Source organism: Ovis aries, chromosome 4, assembly GCF_016772045.2.
Source record: "Ovis aries strain OAR_USU_Benz2616 breed Rambouillet chromosome 4, ARS-UI_Ramb_v3.0, whole genome shotgun sequence".
Classification (NCBI taxonomy): domain Eukaryota; kingdom Metazoa; phylum Chordata; class Mammalia; order Artiodactyla; family Bovidae; genus Ovis; species Ovis aries.
In genome coordinates this window covers 51,634,600-51,656,722 of record NC_056057.1, presented here as the reverse complement: position 1 = coordinate 51,656,722, position 22,123 = coordinate 51,634,600, and the positions used below count along the sequence as shown (strand labels likewise).

Genomic DNA, 22,123 nt, shown 5'->3' with positions numbered 1-22,123 from the left:
GTTTCTTATAATAAAGCAGGTTCAGTTCTTATTGGGTTCTCCAGTTGTTGCCTCCGAGTTTGCTTACAGGGGAAAAAGGAAAGGTAGTTCAGGGAAGGAATATAAAGATGTCACCGGACAAGACCGTGGCAGCAGCATACACACTGACATGCTGAACTGCAGGGAACTTAGCCCCGCTCAGGACTGCTCACTCCATAGGCAACAGGCAAGCTTGGCCCATGGCTCTCCTCCCATCAGTTCGCATTTGATCCATCTGCTTGCAGTTCTGAGTTCTCAGTGCTCAAGCCCCTCCTCTCCTGTGGGGGAGATAGCAGCTCCCAGCCTGCCACAGGGGGGCCCTCAAGAAAGGGTTGGTGCAGAGAGGCGGGGCTCCTCCCCAGGCCTCCGCCAGCACCCACCCCCTCTGGAATCAGCCTGGTGGTCTTTAAGAGAGATCCTCCCTGACTTCTCTGCCTGTCACATCTGCTCAGTATCCCAGTCTAGCTGACTGCTGGGGCAGGATGCGGGCCCCAGCACTGCTTCTGGTTGTCTTGGCTCCTGGTAAGTGTGTTGCCTGAATGCTCCTGGAATTTTTCTGTATGTTGTGGCAATGTGTGTGTGTGTGTGGGTGGGGGGGGATTGTGGGGAAGAGGGTCAGACTAAGAAATTAGTGCTTCTCTTCCTCATTATTTTTTGTTGCCTTTTCCATTGCAGTCATGCAGGTATCTTCCAACTTGATGTTAATCACTAGAAAGACTGGGGAGACTGCTTCGTTCCCTTGTGATCTTACACATGGGGCTATCTATATCCACTTGTACAAACATGAGGAGGGGATGGCCCCCCGACGCCTTTTATACTATGACAGCTACAACTCAAAGCCTGTGTTTGAATCAGGAATCAGTGGAACAAAATACCATGTCTATAAGGGCACAGGGAGTAGCTATACATTTACAATCGTAAATCTGCAAGCAAGTGATTCCGGCATATACTACTGTGCTATCTGGGATAAGCACGTTGGTTCAGACTTCCTGTACACTGCACTGGAAATTTTGCTTGTGGCTGAAAATCACAGCCCTGATATCAGCAGCTACTTCACTTCCTCCCCCAATTTCTTTTTACTCTAAACAAAGAAAAACCCTGAACTCAATGCCCATGAATCAAACTTTATATTCCATGGTCACAGTCTATAGGCAAGCAGTCTGGCAGGCAGGATATTCTTAGCTCTCCCAGAAGCTGGTAGAGTTCATATGATTTTCTCTTTAAGACAGACAGAGAACCTAGGATTATCTGTGAGGGGAGATATTTAGGAGAGGTAAATGGAAAGGCTAGATAATACTGAACCATTCACCTGATGATTATCCAGAGAAAATGGCTGGGAATAGAGCATCTTTATTATCCAGGAGCATGAAGAATGAGAAATGATGGAATGAAAACTCGGACTTCTTGAACCTCAAGCTGGTATCCAATTTATCTTTTGGAAAAACTGATATTTCTCTTACATAATCAATGAGGGCATGGCTGACGTAGTGAAAGTGTACGGAAAGTGATTGTTTTAGATGGTGGTGGTTGGTGGTTTAGTGGCTAAGTCATGTCCAACTCTTGAGACCCCTCAGACTGTAGCTTGCTAGGTCCCTCTGTCCACAGCAAGAATTCTCCAGGCAAGAACATTGGAGTGGGTTGCCATTTCCTTCTCCAGGGGACCTTCCAGACCCAGGAACTGAACCCAGGTCTCCTGCATTATTGCAGGTAGATTCTTTACTGACTGAGCTACGAGAGAAGCCCCGTTGTTGTATTCTACTTATACCCTCTGTTGAAGTTCAGTCCACAGCCAGAACTGTCTAAAACAGGTAAAGCCAAAGCTTCTTTCTACCCCAACTCCCTACCATTAATAAGGCCATGTGCCAAACTAGATTGAGACTTATCAGATCATAATTTTCTCAATAATTAAAATTAAAGAACACTTTAGGTGAACAATCAATGAATGGTATATATTTCCATTGAAAAGTTATATAGCCAAGGGTTGTGGCTGCCTTATTGGGCTAGGTTTAAGGAAGCAAAATTAATATTGAAATACAGAAACGTCAGCTCACGTGTATATGGTCTCTATGTATTGGTTCCTCCAAATTTGTACCAGTGTCTGAGCTTCTAGAACAATGTTTCTCAAATGTGGTCCATGTAACGCCTGCATCAGAAGAACCTGAACTGGAATAAAAGTGCATGTTCTGGGCGACACTCGACACAGTGAATCAGAACCATGGAATGAAGGCTGAAATGTGCAGTGTTTGATAGGCTCCTACTGACTCTTCTCCACACTGATTTGCAGGCCTTGCTGCACTAGCGCAGGAGTGCCTACGAGGAGAGCGCGCATGGTCTTATCCCCAACCCCGAGCCCCATCTGTCTTGTTGCGTCCTGGGTGCTGCTGCTCTCCAGGTCATCACATTTCTCCATCAGAATATCGCAATCAAATCAAATCAAAACAAAACACAGCCTCACACCGCAAGTCAAAGCTTCAGATCCTGCTTAGTTCAGTGACTGCAGACAGCAAGGAACTGGATAGTAAACGCACTGCCTTTAGCTTGCTCTGCTATATCAGCAACCACATACTGTAACCATTTGCAGCTTTGGGAAAGCCTGAAGCATAACTATATTTTCATTTATACTTTTCCAATGGTGTTAAGACTGTCTGTGCATTTGATACCTTGATCCACTTTAGTTTGAATTTTTGTGTATGGGTGTAAGGTAGCAATCTTAATGTGGAGATCCAATTTCTCCCCCAATTACTGACTAATGCATTATTATATCACGGTTTTTCTTGACATTGTGAAATAACTACTTTTCCATGTACTCACAGAACCCTTATGATCTCTCCCTCAGTTTCCATTCTCTGTCTCTGTTTATACAGGTCAGTTTCTCTAAGGACGCAGCTAGCGGTAGAGACACTGTGTATGTACAAGAAACAAAAACACATGTAGGATAAGAAGTATGCCATACACAACCCAGGTGTGATTGAAGAAATCAGAGGAAATAAAAAATACTTGAAGGCAATGAAAATGGGAAAACACCATAAAAAAAAAATCTGTGGTATACAGCAAAAGCTATTCTAAGAGAGAACTTTATAGTGATACAAGCCCACCTCAAGAGACAAGAAAAACCTCAAACAAACAGCCTAATCTTACACCTAAAAGAACTAGGAAAAAGAACAAATGAAACCAAAGGTAAATGACAGAGAATAAAAATCAGAGCAAAGTAAAGTAGAGACAAAAACATCGTAGAAAAGATCAATACATCAAAAGCTGGTTATTTGAAAAGACAAACAAATTGGTAAAGCTTTAGCCAAATTCATCAGGAAAAAAAAGAAAGAGAGAGAGAGAACTCAAAGATACAAGATTAGACATGAAATTAGCAGAAGTTAACAACTGATACCACCAAAATACAAATGGCAATAACTCATTACTATAAATAATTACTCCATACATGTCAAGAAAATAGACTGCCTAGAAGAAATGGATACATTCCTAGAAATGTAAAAAGTACAAGTTCTCCAGCAAGAATATAAAAACGGCGGGGGAGGGGAAGTCTCTTCAGGAAGTGGTGCTGGGAAAGTTGGACAGATGCTCATAAACCAATGAAGTTAGAACACACTCTCACACCATACACAAAAAGAAACTTATAATGGCTTAAAGATTTAAACATAAAACATGACCATAACTTTCCTAGAAGAAAGCACAGGCAAAACATTCTCTGACACAACTCATACCAATATTTTCTTAGGTCAGGCTCTGAAGGCAATAGAAATAAAAACAAAAATAAACAAATGGGACCTAGTCAAACTTATAAGCCTTTTCACATCAAAATAAACCATAAAAAAAGACAACCAATAGAATTGGAGAAATATTTATAAATGATGTGGCCAACAAGGGCTTAATTTCCAAAATATGTGAACAGATCATACAACAAAAACAACAAACAAACAACCCAGAGGCAAAGTGAGCTGAGCACCTTAACAGACATTTCCCCAGAGAAGACATACAGATGGCCAGTAGGCACATGAAAAGATGCCCAACATCACTAATTATTAGAGAAATGCAAATCAGATCTACCACAAGGTGCAACTTCATACCAGCCAGAATGGCTATCATTAAAATGTCTACAAATTACAAATGCTGGAAAGGGTGTGAAGAAAAGGGAATCTTAATACACTGTTAGTGGGAATGTAAATTAGTACAAGCACTATGGAAAACAACATGGAGGTCTCTCAGAAAATTAAAAATAGAATTACCTATGACCTAGCAACCCCGCTCCAGGGCATATGCCAGGACAAAACAGTCATTTGGATAGGTACATGCACCCCTCTGTTCACAGCAGCACTGTTCACAACAACCAGAACATGGGGACAGCCTGAATACCCACTGATGGATGAGTGGATAGGGAAGATGTGGTACCTGTCTACAATGGAATACTGCTCAGCCATAAAGAGAACAAAACACTGCTGTTTGCAGCCACATGGATACAACTAGAGATTATCATATTCAGTGAAGTCAGTCAGAAAAAGAAAGACAAATACCATATGATATTACTTATAAGTGGAATCTAAACTATGACACAGAGAAATCTATCTGTGAAACAGAAACAGACTCACAGAGATCAGACTTGTGGTTGCCAACAGGGGGGAAGAGAAGAAGAGGGATGGACTAGGAATTTGGAGTTGGCAGGTGTAAACTATTAGATTCAGAATGGATAAACCACAAGATCCTACTGTATTGCACAAGGAACTACATCTAATATCCTGGGGTGAATCATAATGGAAAACAATGTTGAAAAAAAGAACATATATATGTGTAAAACCGAGTCCCTTTGCTATACAGCAGAGATTGGCACAAATTGTAAATCAACTACACTTCAATTAAAAATTAAAGAGAAAAAATTCTCCAAATTTCTCCTTCTTAAAAATTAAACATTAAGTAAAAGTGTCTCCTGTCTGCTTCACATTCCAAGATTTTCTGCCGCAGGACTCAGTTAGTCCCCTGCTCATAGCTCAGTCGGTAAAAAATCTGCCTGCAATGCAGGAGACTCGGGTTTGCTTCCTAGGTCGGGAAGATCCCCTGGAGAAGGAAATAGCAACCCACTCCAGTATTCTTGCCTGGAGAATCGTATGGACAGAGGAACCTCGTGTGCTACAGTCCACGGGGTCGCAAGAGTCGGACCCGACTGAGTGACCTTCATTCCTTGTTCTTTATAACTCACACTTTTAGATGCCTTTTAATGCAGACTTAACTTTTATGGTATTTGATAGAGTTATTTTTTCTTCCAACATATAATTAATAGTTCATAAATAATTTTATGACAATCTATAATTTCCTTATAATTAAAAATGCCTTAATTATATTTTTATATTAACATATGCTTGGAGGATTTGCATTTTATTCATGTCACAGTATTCTTACACCATTATTGTGTTATGTCAGTAACTTTGCAATAAGGGTTAAGAGCTGCTATGCCAGATTAGTTATTTAAAATCATTATTTTAATAAAAAAATTTTAAGTTATTTCATATTTCATTTTTATATCAATTTAAAACAAATATAACTAGCTCAGCCTCAATCTTTACAACAGGGAACAAAAAAATAAAATGTTACCTTAAGTCTCATTGGAATTAGTCTATTTATACACATGATTTTAAGAAGAATTTGCATGTTTATGACATTGAGCTTTTCCTTCATGAATATGATATGTCTCTCCATTTATGCAGGTTTAATTTTATGCCCTTTAGTAAAACCTTGTACTCTTTCTTCTTACTGTTCTTATATTTAATAAAGCATTAATTACATAACTCTTTATTCTTTTGCATTCTATTGCTTAAATCTTTCATGCATTTTGAAAAACAAGCAATTCCTAAAGCTCCCAATAATTCTGCTCATGGTCTTGGAACAAGGAAAATCACAGGACAAGTTTTCAGAAAGGAGCTGAGGGGACATCATTCATGACTACAATCGATGCAAAGGGTACACGGCAGCCCCAAGTACTAACAACTTAGAATTCTCAATTTTTTTGGTGCACATTCTGTGGATCATGAGATCTTATTTCCCCAACCAGAGATTGAGCCCAGTGAAAGCAGTAAAAGTGCAGAGTCCTAACCACTGTACTGCCAGGAAATTCCCATGAACTCTCAATTTTAAAAAAAAATCTGTCTAAATGTAATTGGCATCTGAATCTCTCATCCCCTCCCATTGTGTTGGGACTGCGAGCTGAGCTCCTGTGAATGGACAGTTGCCCAACATGACCCTCTTACTTTCATCCTTGGGGCAGAGAAACTGATTGCTCACGGGACTGAGACCATGAACAAGTGCCTCTGGAGTAGACATGGAGACAATAAGAGGCTGTCCTGTCTGGTCCTGGCAGATGGACAGCTCATCCGTGCTCAGAGGAGTACTCAGCTGCTCCTGGCAATGTCTTTCCCCTTGCCCCAAGATGAGTGGCTTGAAATTACAGAATAGCCACGAAGAGACTTCTTTTGACTATCAGAGAAATGGATATTGTTTCAAGTTTTCATTTAAAGACAGTATTATGTCAATGGAGAGAGAATTCTGCAAATTTCTTCCTTTATCCTAGGAAAATTAATATTAAATAAGTCATCATAGCACTTATTTTCTCATTTCCCTTTCCCTTGGTAAAGAATTGTGCTGCCCAATGAATGGAGAGCTTTGTTCACATTTCTCAAGTACACGTGAGATGGCTGATGGGGTATTTGTATTTTCAGTTACTGAAGGTTTTCCTCCTTTTAGCAATACATTCCAAATCACTAAACAGCCCTGGTGTTTGTGAAAAGAGAATTGCCTTTCAACTGATGCAAACTCTGAGCAGTTTCAACAGAACTGAACACCTGCAAAAAAAAAAAAAAAAAAAGTCTTGATTCTTTGAATACCATTCCTGGAAATTTAGAAAACCAGGTGGTTAACCACTTGGTGTCAGTGATGTCTTTTCCTGTTTTTATACTTTTCATCTTTCATCAACATTTTCAGTGATTACTACTCCTTGGAAAGCAGATATTTGGGTCCATTTATCTGAGGAAAGTGGCTTCCCCAGTGGATCCTTGAGTCAGGAAGATTCCCTGGAGAGGAAATGGCAACCCACTCCAGTATTCTTCCCTGGGAAATCCCATGGCAGGCTATAGTCCAAGGGGTTGCAAAGGAGTCGGACATATCAATGTGACTGAATAATAACAATAAATCTGAGGAAAACTTATAAAACATTGGCTGCTGTGAAACCTATATCCAAGGACTTCCAAAAGAACTCAGATCAAACTGCCAGTATGAAGTTTTTAGACTTCTAGTCACTTTATAAAGGTAGGAAAAGGCTGGATTATTGTAGGAGCTTTTATCATTGTGACAGCTCTGGCTGGAAGAAGATATTTGGAGAAGGAGCTAACGTCATAGTAACTCCTCCTGGTAAGTATCGTTTTTCTATTCTTACTGTAGTCATAAAATACTGATAGATGCTTTGTAGAAACAACTTGGGATCTCCCTGATCTGGCTGCCACGTTCTTGGTCTCAGCATCTAAACCGTAAACTACAGCAATTGGTCGTTGTATATGGAAACTAAATCACCTTGTAAATGGTTTATTCTTGTCCCTGCTTGTAAGCAGTTGAAATTTGTATTCTAGAAAACACACACAAAATAGACTCAGGCTCGATAGTGAAGTATTCTGAACACCATGTCTGTCTTATTGCTTTGTTTATCTTTCTATATTCTAACATAAATAGCATAGTATATCATCACATTGGTATGAGTTATTAGTTCAAGTTCCTTTTCTTGTAGGCAGTCTATTAAGTGAGAAATGCTTTTCTTACTATCTCTTCTCTATATTTTGAGATAAAATACTGTGCTCCTGAATCTCCTGCAAAACCAATATTACTGATTTTCGTCTCATCCCTGAGAGCAGTGGAAGAAAATTCTTACAGTAAATGATTATACAAGATTGATAAACCTCACTTCCTATTACTCTAGCTTCTTAGAAGGAGGCTGAGATTATTTGAAACTTAAACTATCTCATTTCTTGTGAAACTGTCTGAACATGGACCAGTTTGTGAGCTCAATGAGCCATTTCAGCTCCAAAGTTCACAAATTGTCTTCATGGCTGGGCATTCTCCTTTGCTCTTTCATTCTCTCAGCAAATATTTATTGAGGACAGTTTCTGTGCTGGGAGCTGCAGACAGATGACGGGTGAACAAGACTCAGAACAGGTCTCAACACCAAGCAGCTTCTGTTCTAGTGGAAAGGCATTCTAGATTCTGGCTTAACTGAGACCTGTCTTCATGGCTGCAGAGGGAGGATGTCTTGGATTTTTGAGCTTGGTGTAATAGTTATTGCTTATAAAAAACATATCTTTGATGGAAGATTTTGATGAAATGGCCTCAAACCATGCCATTAAAGAGAATTTTAATATTAGTCAATATTTACTGAAGGATAGATACCATGATACGTAGTTTCAATGCCTTATACTTTCCTCACCAGTAATCCTTTCATTCCCATTTTAGAGATAAAGAAACTGAGGTTTAGAGAAGTTTAGTTACTTGCCTAAAGTCACATGACTAGCACTGTGGCAAAGTTTGGGATCCAGTAGAGACTTGTCAAACTTAGAGGACTGGATCATTACGTGATATTTGAAACATTAAGTCATGTCTTTACATCCTGAATATGTACCCTTCTGTAGCCTGACCTGGATTCTGTAACTATTAGTAATAGCTCATACTTTGTATTGCCACTCACATGTGAAAACAATGCTCTTGCTTTCAATCATAGCACTGAAATGACGTCTCTTTCCCTCACAAAGATCATGTAAGTCACATGAATGTGCATTTATTAAACATTCAGAATATGTGTCGGTTCTATCTCAATCCAAAAGAAGTGAATTAAAAACAAGAAATAAGAAAGCAAGAAAAAAAATGTAGTGGAATAGATACCCTATATTAACTGGCTAAAAGAGGCACACCAAAGTTGCAAATATGTTTTCCCGCCACAAAATTAGAAAAAAGAACTTCAATGTGGAAGTCTTTAGTAGGAAAATGAAGTAAAAAGGGGACATTGCCTTCAAAATCCAGTTTATAAAATGGAAGAAATGCTCTTCAAACAAATATGTTTATACTCCCAATGCATCAATGCAATGGACACCAAAATGTACTGTCATTCATGAATGGTGAGCCTCAGCTGAGAAGATGAGGCAGGCAATGAAGCGATCCAACTTAACAAAGGAGAATTTGAGTACCAGGCATCCCGCCATTTTGTGGTCATTTGTCATAAGGCCCATAACTGGAGCTGCAAGCTGAACTTTGGGCATGAACTGGATAGATTTCTTGAAGCTGAAATTTCTGGTAAAATCTTGAGATACCCATAGATTGTGCTGTTGGGGAAAAGGCCATTTGTGGACAGCAGAAGTGAAGTTCCGTATACTGGCTGCATACATTAGGCTTTAGCCAATGTTCCCTTTGATTTTGTTCACCCTGGAAATGCAGCAAGTAGGACAGAACAAATGACTGCCTATTAACTGGGTGTGTTAAAAGCTGTGATACAGGCTTGGAGAATCCCAGACATATCAAAACACAGAGGAATGCAAACAAGTCATCAGTTGCTATGGATCTACTTGTAAACCCCAGATCCTGAATTCCCATCAGATAGGCAAGATTTGCTCCCATGATATTAAAATGTCATGTTGGACCACACAATTATCACAAATAAAAATACTAATCATAATATCAATGATCATATAGTAATATTTACAATCTCTTACCTCTATATAATTTTTATTCAAATGACTTTTCAGATCTTGTTTCATTTTGAGCTCACCAAAACACTAATAAGGATGTTCACTTGACTTAACAGTAGCACTCTCATTTTCAAATAAATAAGGTACCCAGGGTGTTAGTTTATTTGATTTGCTCAACCACAGAGCTTGTTAGGAGCAAAATGAACCAGGACCAGAAGCCTAGTGTCTTGAATTCGAAGTCATCATAGTTCTACTAGAATTTGGAGAAATCAGAGAAGCTAATTAGTCTAAAGTTTTTGATACAACTTGAATCACTGTGGAATGATTACATAAAAAACTTCAATGTTGGGGCAAAACTCATTGTCACAGGTAGGTATCAGAAGAATTTTTTTTTTTCAGGGAAATAGAAGGTAAGAAATAATTAAATAAGAATGTTATTTACCAAAAATGGGAATATGGATGGGAATTAGATGTAGAGATTTGGGAGAGATTTTACAACAAACTCACAAAGTAAAGAAGAGCATAGACAACACTGTACAAATATTATAAAAGAATTTGGCTTCATGTCTGTGTGGACTTCTAGAAAGGGCTCATCTATAATGTACATAATCATCATGAAAGTATTTGGCCCAGGGTTGAAGTTTGTCATTACAGGTAAGTTTTATGAGTTAACATGTCTCCCTTCCTGATGCTGAAGGGGTATTTCCAAAGAAAGTGGGCTTTGGAGTCAGGCTGACCGAGAACTTCGATCCACCACTAACTACACATGTGAACATGGAAGTTCTTCTCTGGACTCAGTCCCCTAATCTGTAAAATAGCATAACAGTATTATCCAGCAGGGGTTGTACGAGAATTAAATGAGACAGTGTGATGAAGTATTTAGCACATTGTCTAATGCATCAGTATTCCTGTCTGGATAAGCCCGTGGACAGAGGAGCCAGGCGGGCTACAGTCCATGGGGTTGCAAAGAGTTGGACACGACTGAGCACTGTATGTTTTGTTGGCTAACACATCATATGTGTTGGATAGGTGTTTACTCTATTCAAATGTAAAGGGAAAATTGCATCCAAGAGGGAGAGTGTTGGTGGCCAAACTATTGATGAATTGAAATTCTTCAGAGGATGCATCTGTACAATTAACAAATGGAAAGTTATCTTATGGTTCCCTCACACACATAAAATTGAATTGGAAGCTCTCTGTCTCTCTTTAGCAGACTTTGGTTTACATGGCAAGAAAAAAGGAGATTAAAATATGTTTATTTTTATATGTCTGTTGTTCTATGTGCTTTAAATCTTAATCCTTTAATTTAATTGATATCATTTCTAACAACAACATTTACTGGCTCTAAAATATATAACCAGGAAGCTTGGGCTTCATGCTCATACATATCAGAAAAAAGCTTTACTTTATAAAGAAAATGATCAAGAAGTGAAGTCAATTAAATATAGATAGAAATCTCATGAATTAAAAATTCTTATTTAAGTATGAAAGAGCTTCAATTATTTAGTTTGGAAAAGAAAAATGAGAGGGGAAGAAAGAGGGAAGACCTAAATCACTATCAACAAAGTATATGGTTGCAGAAATACACAGTGTCTTGCTTTTATAATGTGTAAAAATACTACTTGTACTAAAAGCAAGATGTATAAAATTAAAATACCACATCACAACCCAACTTTATTTACAACATAAGTGAAAAATCAACCCTGTCTGCTTACTGATTTAGAAGAAAAACCAGGAACTTTGCTGCACAGGCAGAAGTTCCCAAGAGTTTTCTTTTCTTCTCAGATGAGAAGTCCAATTTCTCCCTTCTTAAGAGATTTCCCCGTGAAGGACTTTCCCAGTGGTCCAGCGGTTAAGACTCCACCTTCCAATGCAGGTGCACAGGTTCGAACCCTTGTCAGGATACATGCTTTATGCAGCTGGTGAAAAACAAGAAAATAGTGGCAGTAAAGCAGTTCAGCAGCCTTAGGGGGCAAATTCAAATTATAGGGAAAACACCAAGAGCCAGAATATTGTGTATTATTCCTCAAGCTAAAACTTCAGATGAAATTCCAAAATAAAATGTGCTTTGGGGGAACATTTTCTGAATTTGGAAAAATTCTAAGTAGATTGCTTGATAAGTTTAGTATAAGAGCCTTTCTGAAAATACATTGTTTTTTACACGAAAGTATAGTTAATTCACAATGTTGGGTTATTTTCAGGTGAACAGCAAAGTGATTCAGTTTTTGTGTGTGTGTGTGTGTATTATTTTTCAGATTCTTTTCCATTAAAGGTTATTACAAGATATTTAATATACTTCTCTGTTCTACATAGTAGGTTCTTATTGTTTATCTATTTTATATGCAGTAGTGTGTATCTGCTAATCCCAAATTAGGAGTTTGGGATTAATAATACATTTTCAATAGAAGTTTTGGAGATACTGTTATACAATCAAGGCACTATAAATAACATGCTGCTCTACTCCAAAATCTGGAGTGGTTCAGGTATAAAATTGAGAGGTCATATAAAATTAGAAATAAAGAGAATTTCATCACTTCAGAATTGGGCATGGGATCCACATCTGGAGCTCAAAGTTCAACGTCATGGTACACATGTCAAGTACACGTGGGTGTTGATTCCCATTCTCAAAAGCAGATGTATTGTTTTGTAAAACCAATAAATTTTCTCTGGGTATTTATTTTTATGGTTCATTCCAGAATCAGTTAAATGAAGAGCGAGATTCCACAGAGTTGCAGAATCTGAGAATGTGTTATTTGGACAAGAGAGCGTAAACTGCAAAGCACAGGACAGGAAAGGGAAGTAGTTTAGAAGCTAGCAAAGATTTTCACCAATACAGGAACCGTCAGTTACCCAATTGCCCCCACCATCCCTATTCCCACCACCTGCCCATCCACTTCAAAACAGGCTCCAGTATTATAGAACAAAAGAGATTTTTAAAAAGATTAATTGGGGACTTCCCTGGCAGTCCAGCGATTGGGACTCCACATTCCCACTCTAGGAAGCATGGATTCAGTCAATAAACATGCTCATGAATTCTGGAAGTCTTGATACGGGGTATTTATATGGGATATTTAAAAGTCATAATCCCAATGGACAGAGGAGACTGGCAGGCTATAGCCATTAGGTCACAAGAGTCAGACACGACTGAAGCGACTTGGCATGCACACAAGATGCACCCCATCTCTGTATATGGAGAGAAACGGAAGGTCAACTTATAATCCAGCTCTGCTACTTAACAGCGGTGACTTTGGGCAAGTTCCATGAAGTCTTGAACTTCTCTTGCCATTAAACATAAAATAGTACTAAGCACCTAACCACGTACTGCGGATGAAAGGCCATAGTGAGCAGTAGCCTTTTGTTTTTTCACTACTCACTAGGTTTTTCCAAGCCACAACATGTTGGTGTTGCTTTAACCATTCTTTTTAATTACTATTCCATATTCCCCTACAGAGAGAAACCTTGCTGCAGACACTTCCCCCAAGCCCACTGTTTTTCTTCCTTCAATTGCCGAAATCAACCATGATAATGCTGGAACATATCTTTGTCTCCTGGAGAAATTTTTCCCTGATGTGATTACAGTGTCTTGGAGAGTAAAAAATGACAAAAGAGCTCTGCCATCCCAGCAGGGAAACACCATGAAGACCAAGGACACATACATGAAGCTCAGCTGGCTGACCGTGACCGAAAACTCTATGGATAAACAACATGTGTGTGTTGTCAAACACCAGAAAAATATAGGAGGAATTGATCAAGAGATTATTTTTCCTTCAATAAAAGAAGGTAAGTGAATATAAATGTAAATGTAACCTCCCAAAATACTGTTTTTCAAAGGCAATACCCACCATTCCGGCCAAGCGTTCATGAAAAACAAATATGTCTTGATAAAATGATGTTTCATTTAATGGTAGCTATCTCCCCATAAGATTAAAATAGGATAGGCTTTGAAATATAGAAAAGAAAATATGTTACTTCTCTCACCCTCAGTTTCCTCTTCCAAAATATTAAGATCATATGAAGTTTAAGTGTTAGAGTTGTTGTATGGATTAAGTGAAACAACATATGTGAAAGCATCGAGCAACTTAGCACACAACAGATCTTCGCTGTTGGTGATCTTGGTTGGTCAGGAAATAACCACATTTATACATCTTTCAGGAATGTCCTTCAGCAGGCAAAGTCATTCTCAATTCAGTTCTCCTTTACAATTCCAAAGCAATGAGTTATTACATGACAAAATGGTGTTTGTATAAGGGAGCCAAATTGCAGCTCAGCAAAGAGAATAATTTGACCACTGTGGTTTTTTAAGGTCTTAGGTTTTTGAAATTTGTATTTTACATACCACTATAAGATAAAATTTGTAATCAAATTTAAAGATTGGGTGATGCTAAAGTGTACAAACTTACTCCCATTCTACATAATGAATGCATTTCTTGCTGTTAGAAAAGGTCTTTCAAGATATTTTTATTGCAGCCCTAGCACATGCCAGGTCTGGAGGGATGTATGGATGGACACTCAGGGGTGAATTACTGTCCATGGAGGATGCATTACAGTCAAGAGAACATACACTTTGCTTGATGACTTAGGGTCACTTGTGATTCAGGTATGACTTCTCAAAGCTGCCCCTGTGAGCAGATGCTGGACATGTCCATGCAGTGTGGACAGAGAGCTGGGAGGGGCCTTGGCCCTGGCAGTGGTCCTGTAACTAACTGGACTCACGATTGAATGTCCTGCATGTTCACCTAACAGACCAAAGGCCCCAAAGCATCCATCAGAAGGAATCCTTCTGTGCTTTTCCCTGTGGTTAGGAAACCTTTTTAAAGCAGTGGGAACCAAGCACATAAGATGTGCATAGATGTTTGCTGTGCATCAGTCTGAATTTCTGAAGTAAGTCTTTATCTTCTCTGATTCTTAGTCTATCCAGTGATCAAATCAGGTGTGAACACTTGTCTTGGTTTTGTCCTGGGGCTGCAATGAAGAACAAATGAAATAACATCGGAGGAAACCCTTGTTTTCCAAAATAAGACATGGCTGTACTTATTTATATATTCATCATATCCATTTACATCCTCTCCTAAAACTAATTAAAAATAAAATTACCAATATAGCTCTAAATTTTTATTTTTATTCTAATAGAAAAGAAGCAAATTTGCAGTTTAATATAATCATGGTTTTAAGTGTCCTACTTGAGGACACTAAAAGCACTAGGTTTTAAATTTTCTTGTGATGAGAAAAAAATAAGTATATAAGTTTCATTGTGACGGTTACCATATGAGAGAGACATTCCAGTTCATAATGTGTTTTACCTGAACACAATTCTGAAACAAATGCATTCCAAGGGTTTCTAATGGCTGTAAAGCTAATGATGGCATTTCGGTTAATGTTATTCTATAGCAAATTTCCATTGCTGTTTCTTAAAATTGTTTTGTTTTTGATAAAAGCTAAGAATATAATATGAAGTGCATATCAATGAAATGACTTTACAGAGAAATAAATCTAATCAGGTCCTAGTTTTCAACCAACCTTCACTGAGAAAGAGAACTTATAATAAACACATGGAGTTTATTATGAAACTTTGTTACTTGATTGTTTCTGCCTCAACCAAGGCATGTTAATAAGAGGTTTGTTTATCTTTTAGTGAATAAAGTCATTGTAAGGGAAAGAAGGAGGCTTTCAAGCACATTAAAGTCAGTTTCTGAAGATATTTTAACATGGGCTCCCTTGTAGCTCAGTTGGTAAAGAATCTGCCTGCAGTGTAGGAGACCCAGGTTCAATTCCTGGCTTGGGAAGATCCCCTGGAGAAGGAAATGGCTACCTACTCCAGTGTCCTTACCTGGAAAATCCCATGGACAGAGGAACCTGGTGGGCTGTAGTCCATGGGATCGTGAATAGTCAGGCACGACTGAGTGACTAACACTAACATCTAAATATGACTACTAATATTTTCACTCTTGCGATTTACTCTAAAGTCTTTATACCTCAAATCAATTTTTCAGAGCTTACTGAACAAAGACCTCATTGAGGGCATAAAATGGCATATCAGAACCAAATCTGTATGAACAAAAACACATCCAGGAGAAAAGGGATAAATACAACAATCATTGTTTTCTTCCACCCAATAGTCCATTATCTTTTTTAAAACATTTTCTACTTGTATGACTGTCTTTTTATTTTTTTTTTACATTATTTATCTCAGTTTCTATCGAGTCACAGAACTACAAATGTGGTTTGGCCTGTTTTTCTATATCTGGATCTTTCTATATCTGGAATTGCACTGAAATGTTGAGCTCTTATAATAAAAAAAAGAAAAGTCATTGATAAGAATAATGAAGGTATCTGGAAAAGAAGATGCTTTTAGTGTCTACAGTAGTGGAATTATATTCTTTATAGGTTTATTTCTCTTTATTTCTGGGGCTTATTTTACAAAGTACTCCCCACAGGCCCTGTCTCATTTAATCTCCCACGATGATCCTTTGAATGCTGGCTCTGCCATCACTGGTACCACTGGTACAACTCTCTGCCAGTCACTTTCCGTCTGATCCTGATTTCCTCTTTGTAACATGGAATCCTCCAAAATACACCCCGCTCAGTGTCACTGGAGGATGAAAGAAGATAATACATGTGAAGTACTTAAGCAAGCTACAGTCACTCTCTGGCTATCAGCCTAATTAATACTGTTTTTTTTAATGCCACCAACCCCACAAATGCAGAAAATCAGGGTTGTGCTTGATTTGGAAAGGTGTGGCTGCTTTCCTCTGCTTAGACAGGAAGTTTGCCTGAGCCAGACTCTTTCAAACGTGGGATTCCCTTGGTGCACTCTTGGATTGGATGAATAAGACTGGGTAGCAACTCTTCATCTCGGCAGTGGGTGCTGACCATGCAGAGTAGCCACTTTTTCTGATGATTTGTCTTTGCAACAAGTATTTCTCAAACACCTACTTTGTAGCAAACACAGTGCTAGGAGCTATGAATACAGAAGGAAGATAAGATGCCCTCGGGTATTAGCCTCCAGTTACGGTGAAAAGTAAAATGTAACCCTCATGAACTTCAACATTTTCACGTGTAGAAAATCATATATGAATTAAAACTATGGATTACATAGAATCAGACCAACTATTTTTGTAATTGTAGGGCTCATGTTTTTAATTACTGTCTCTCTGTCAGCAGGTTTTATAATATATAATATATATTGCAACATACACACACGTATAAATATATGTGCATGCGTGTGAAGTCGCTTCAGTCACGTCCAAATCTTTGCAACCCCATGGACTGTAGCCCACTAGGCTTCTCTGTCCATGGGATTCTCCAGGCAAGACTATCAGAGTGGGTTGCTATGCCCTCCTCCAGGGGATCTTCCCCAGCCAGGCACCAAACCTCTGTCTCCTGTGACTCCTGCACTGCAGGTGGATTCTTTACTGCTGAAACATACTCGCAGTATCAAATAATGGGCACAGATAATTCATTAATACTTTTTCTCATTTCTCGTAGTTGTCACCTCAGCTGTCACTACTACTAAGCCTCCAAATGATTGTTTGACTGATGAAAGCAGTAAGTTTTTGTACAGATTTGTCTTTATGTCATGCTTTTGTCTTTCTTTCTGCCTGATCTATTTATCTTTTGAACTTCTCTGTTTTAAAGTGGAAAAGACCAATTATCTGAAACTGTGGGGCTCATCATAGTTATACTGATCATCTCTACTGTTACCTGTCAATAGACTATATACATAATGTATGTATATATACACAGACACCAGATTGTACATACATATGCACGCACTGTAAAATAATGGGTGTGCACAATCGATTAACACTTGCTTCCTTTGCTTTTAGAAGTTACTTCCTTGATTTAAGGTAGAAAAAAACAAAATGTCTGGATATTGCAGAATAGACTGCATATTTTAAGTAAACCCATCATTCCTGAAGAGTCATCTTAACTCACTAAATGCTGGTTTTGGTGTAAGATGGCTCTAAATGAGAGGGTGCGCTGATAGGCTCTAAATTATTTCCACAGTGGGCTTCACCCACTTGTGTAGATTTTGTTTGTAATAATTGGAGAAACTTGATATCAAGTGGCTTCTAGATTTTTTTTAAAGTTTTAGCCCTTGCTGATAACTAATACGTGAACTGACACTTGCTGAGAGCTGGATGTACATAAGGTGCTGTGCTGTATCTTATGTGCATATTTTGTTTATTCATCATAACACTCCTGTGAGGTGGTGCAACATTTTCCCATAATTTTTCAATGAGGGCCATGAGCCAAAATTACTTAAAACCCTTATATCAAGCTACACAATTAGATATGAGGATTCAACAAAGGCCATCTGAACCCACGGTTCAAACACTCACTCAGTTCTCTATTCCATCTCTAAGATATAGAGCAAGAATCCTAAAACCAAGGCCGTGAGACAGGGTGGACCCATGCGCAGGGTATAAGTGCGTGAATTTCCGACTATCACAGACAGGACTTTAACGCCAGTTCTTTTATTATTAGTTGCACAAACCTGGGTACATGACTTCTATTTCTGGGCAATAGTGCCCTCTTCTGCCAATAGGGAACAATTGCACCCAACTCAGTTATTACAGAGATAAGGTGGCACCCCACTCCAGTACTCTTGCCTGGAAACTCCCATGGATGGAGGAGCCTGGTAGGCTGCAGTCCATGGGGTCACTGAGAGTTGGACATGACTCAGGGACTTCACTTTCACTTTTCCCTTTCATGCATTGGAGAAGGAAATGGCAACCCACTCCAGTGTTCTTGCCTGGAGAATCCGGGGGATGGCGGAGCCTGGTGTCCTGCCGTCCATGGGGTTGCACAGAGTCGGACACGACTGAAGACTTAGCAGCAGCAAGGTCACCTGTGTGGAATGTGTCCCATAGGGTATCCATTTAGCTGGCACAGGATCAGTACCAGTTGGGGCCCCTTCGCCCTGCATGAAGGTTCTCAGTGAATTTAGAAGCACTGGCAATGGTGCTGCTGATCCCTCCTCCGTTCCCAGTGTCAGGGGGCCTGGAACTCAGCTAACATCTGACCTGACTCAGGGCCATGAGTTATGAGCACGTCTGTCCCCTCCTGAGATCCTTTCCACACCACATACTAGTGATTCTCGAGTTCTGACTCCATGAAGGTAAAGCATAGAGAAGGGGAACTTATACAGGAAGAAACTCAGCCTTGTAGTCCACTGAGCAGCAAGTCAGGCCCAGTATCCTTGTTAATTGCTTTAAGGAGAGTAAGTGCAATTATGCTATAACATCAAGGGCACGAGGTTAGATATCTAAGAGAGACAGGTGACGGAGGCGTGAGCCCCTAAGCTTTCGGGGCTTGGGACTAACCACTCTTTTCCAGTTTGTACAAAGTTCTCCTTACTGAAACCTTCCACCTGCCTCACGGGGCCACAGCCAGATCTCCCTGGTTGACCCCCTTCATAGGAATCTCACTGGCGCACAACATGTCATGGCTCAGATGCTTCCACATCAGCCATTCAGCTTGCTGTTTATGCTTAACTTTGATGTCTGGGGCATTAACTGCACATGGAAATGCAGGACTCCAGAGCAGCTAAGGACGCCTTCTTCAGACTCAGGTTGCCGGGACTGAAATGTGATTTCTGGTGCTTTCTAAATGTGTGACACCAAGCAAATTATTTCTCTCTGTCCTCAGTTTACTGGTAAAACGGGTTGAAAGTGATAATCTCATAGGTTATTTGAAAACTTAAATAAGGTTAGAATTTTGCATGCAAAGCTCTCAGAATAAGTGTTTGACATGTGGCTAGGGGTTAACAAACAACCCCTGTTATTATTACTCAGAGATGTGATGGGGCAAAAAATGCAAAATGCTATTTATCACAAATATTTTTCCCATTTGGACTCATTCTTTCAAAACACAACCTTGCTTTTTAATATTTTGGAAGGTTCTGTTGAATTTAGTTGAGGCTGTTGATCGACTTGAACTGTCAGCTAGATGCTGAGCCTTTCTGGTGGGGGTGGTGCTCACGGTGGTTACACCCATTTTCTTTGGGTTTGGTGCCACTTCTTTGCAGATCACCAGCATTAAAATCATTGTGACCACTTCCGTGAATATGTCCTCTCCTCTCAAAAGAACCTTTGAAACTAACCAGAATGACTTCTCCTAGGTGCCTTGCAGCTGCAGCTCACGACCACCTCTGCCTATTACACCTACCTCTTACTCCTCCTCCTGAGCACAGTCTACTTTGTTGTCATCATTTCCTGTGTGTTTAGGAGAACAGGCGTCTGTTCTGACTGGAAGATCTCATGACGGGGGGTGGCTACCGAGAGGTCAACTGTCCTTCGCCATCTACAGTCCCAGAAATTCTCTGCTTGCCTTTTGGTTTGGGTTATCTCAGTTCAGATGTGTATTTATCTCTGATGTCATAATTGTCCCACCCCCAAGTCCTTTCAACTCCTGAGCGCACACTGTGGGCAGCTCCCTGTCTCCTCCCTCAGCACCTCCACCCAGACCACAACCCTGACCCTCCCTGTCACACACCCTGGAGAAGTCAGCTTTGCTGCTCGAATTCTGTACTTAGATTTTCATAGCATGCACAATAAATACGAAAGAATCACAAGCCCCCTTTGTCTGTGTACTTTAACTTCATGGAATCTAACCAAGGTGAGAAACAGCATGACAATCAAGCTACCAAACTCAGCGCTGATTGTAATAGTGGTCAACACCGCGTTTCCAGGTCTTTCACTGACATGGTGGTTATGGTGCTTTCTCCGGGGCACCAGCTCCAAGACGACCGGTGGAGCCGGTCCAAGAGGAGCCAAACAAAGGTGCCCGTGTTCCTTCTCTTTCAGAGTCACCAGATGCAGAATCGTTGGTTTGGGGCTTTCGGATAGTGACAATATAACACCCAGCATGCCTTGCACTGTGTGTGCTCACATCTGTGCTAGGGTCTCACAGGCCTGACTCCAGGTCATCGTGTTGACCCCTGATGAGACCCGCACCAACACCAGGGGAGCCTCGGGCGGAGGACGAAGCATGCAGACTCTGACCCCCGAGGGCCTGGGTTTGAACCCTGGGTCTGTGTTAGCACTTGTGTGATCTCAGACAGCTCTTTGAGCTCTCTGTGTCATCATTTCCTCATTGGTGTAATGCAGTTACAGAGCCCTGTCTCCTGGAGTGTGAGGATTAGATGAGTCCATGAGGCCTGGTCCATGCAAGTTCTCAACAACATTAGTATCTACTGTCGGGACAGATTCCACACGTACACAAATGCACTGAGATTCATTGCTAAGCTTACTTCCCCGCAAAGAAATTCGATGTAGATGGAACAGAGACTCCGTTTCTACTGTTCATCAGGTAATCCCATTAATCATTGAAGAACCCCTGGAAGAAGCAACAGTTAAAGTTCTCAGTTTATAGGCTGGAGAGGTTAAGTTGTCTGTTCCTGAATGCTGTTTTGTAAATAAGAGTCCTTCAGGTTTTTCTGAACCTGGAGCTCACATTTTGTAATCTAGTATCACATGGCTTTCCCTTGATTCACTTTCTGCTGGGAAAAAACAAACTACAACAGGACAAAACACACACTGCTCTTTCCTAAAGGCTTCCTCCAAGGATTCAGAGAGAATTTTCTTAAGAGTTTGTGGTTGCATCTGTCTTTTTTTTTTTTTTTAATTTTTACTTTATTTTACTTTACAATACTGTATTGGTTTTGCCATACATTGACGTGAATCCACCACGGGTGTATACAAGCTTCCTACTCTGGTCTCAACATATCTACTTCCTTGGATGTCAACATGGTGGAAATCCTGCCTTAGTCTATGTGTGTGGTTTTACAGCTTCTTTTTCTTTTCTGCTGAAATGTTTGTTCGTGTCTTTCAACCATTTTTCCTATTGAGTAATAATATTAATAAACAGGACACTCACTTTATGTGTTTCTGTGTATTTCTGTAAGTGCAGACATAAAAGAAAAAGTTAAATTCATGGTAGAAGGAAGAAAAAATAAGTTAGTGTACATTTTCTATTTTCTCTAATGAATCCTTTTAAAGGAAATTTTTTATGTATTAGAACTGAAACACTGTCTTATTTAAAATTGGAAAAGCTTTTTGTTTGCTTCTTTGTGTATAATCAGCTTCAGTGTGTATGAAACAAGTTCTTAGGAAATTAAACAAAGGTTCCCATTTGAAAACAAAAAGAATCCGTGGGATTCTCCAGGCAAGAATACTGGAGTGGGTTGCTATTTCCTTCTCCAGGGAATCTTCCCAGCCCAGGAATCAAACCTGGGTCTCCTGCATTGCAGGCAGATTCTTTACTGACTGAGCTATGAGGGAAACCCTTAGATTGAGCCCTTCGTTCCCATTAATTTGACCAGTCCTCTTTAGGTAAAATACATTGCCCTCATCTTAGAGATTTGGAAATATTTATTCAAT

At 39.7% G+C, this 22,123-nt stretch overlaps 1 gene segment (V, D, J or C); it reads left to right on the top strand.

Moving 5' to 3' along the window:
* The first annotated feature begins 426 nt into the window (after positions 1–426).
* LOC101110403 (T-cell receptor gamma chain C region C10.5-like) lies at positions 427–20,316 on the top strand. The segment is given in 6 exon segments: positions 427–540; positions 694–987; positions 7,366–7,425; positions 13,191–13,520; positions 17,226–17,285; positions 19,864–20,316. Coding segments are annotated over 6 exon segments (927 nt in total).
* The last annotated feature ends 1,807 nt before the right edge of the window (positions 20,317–22,123 follow it).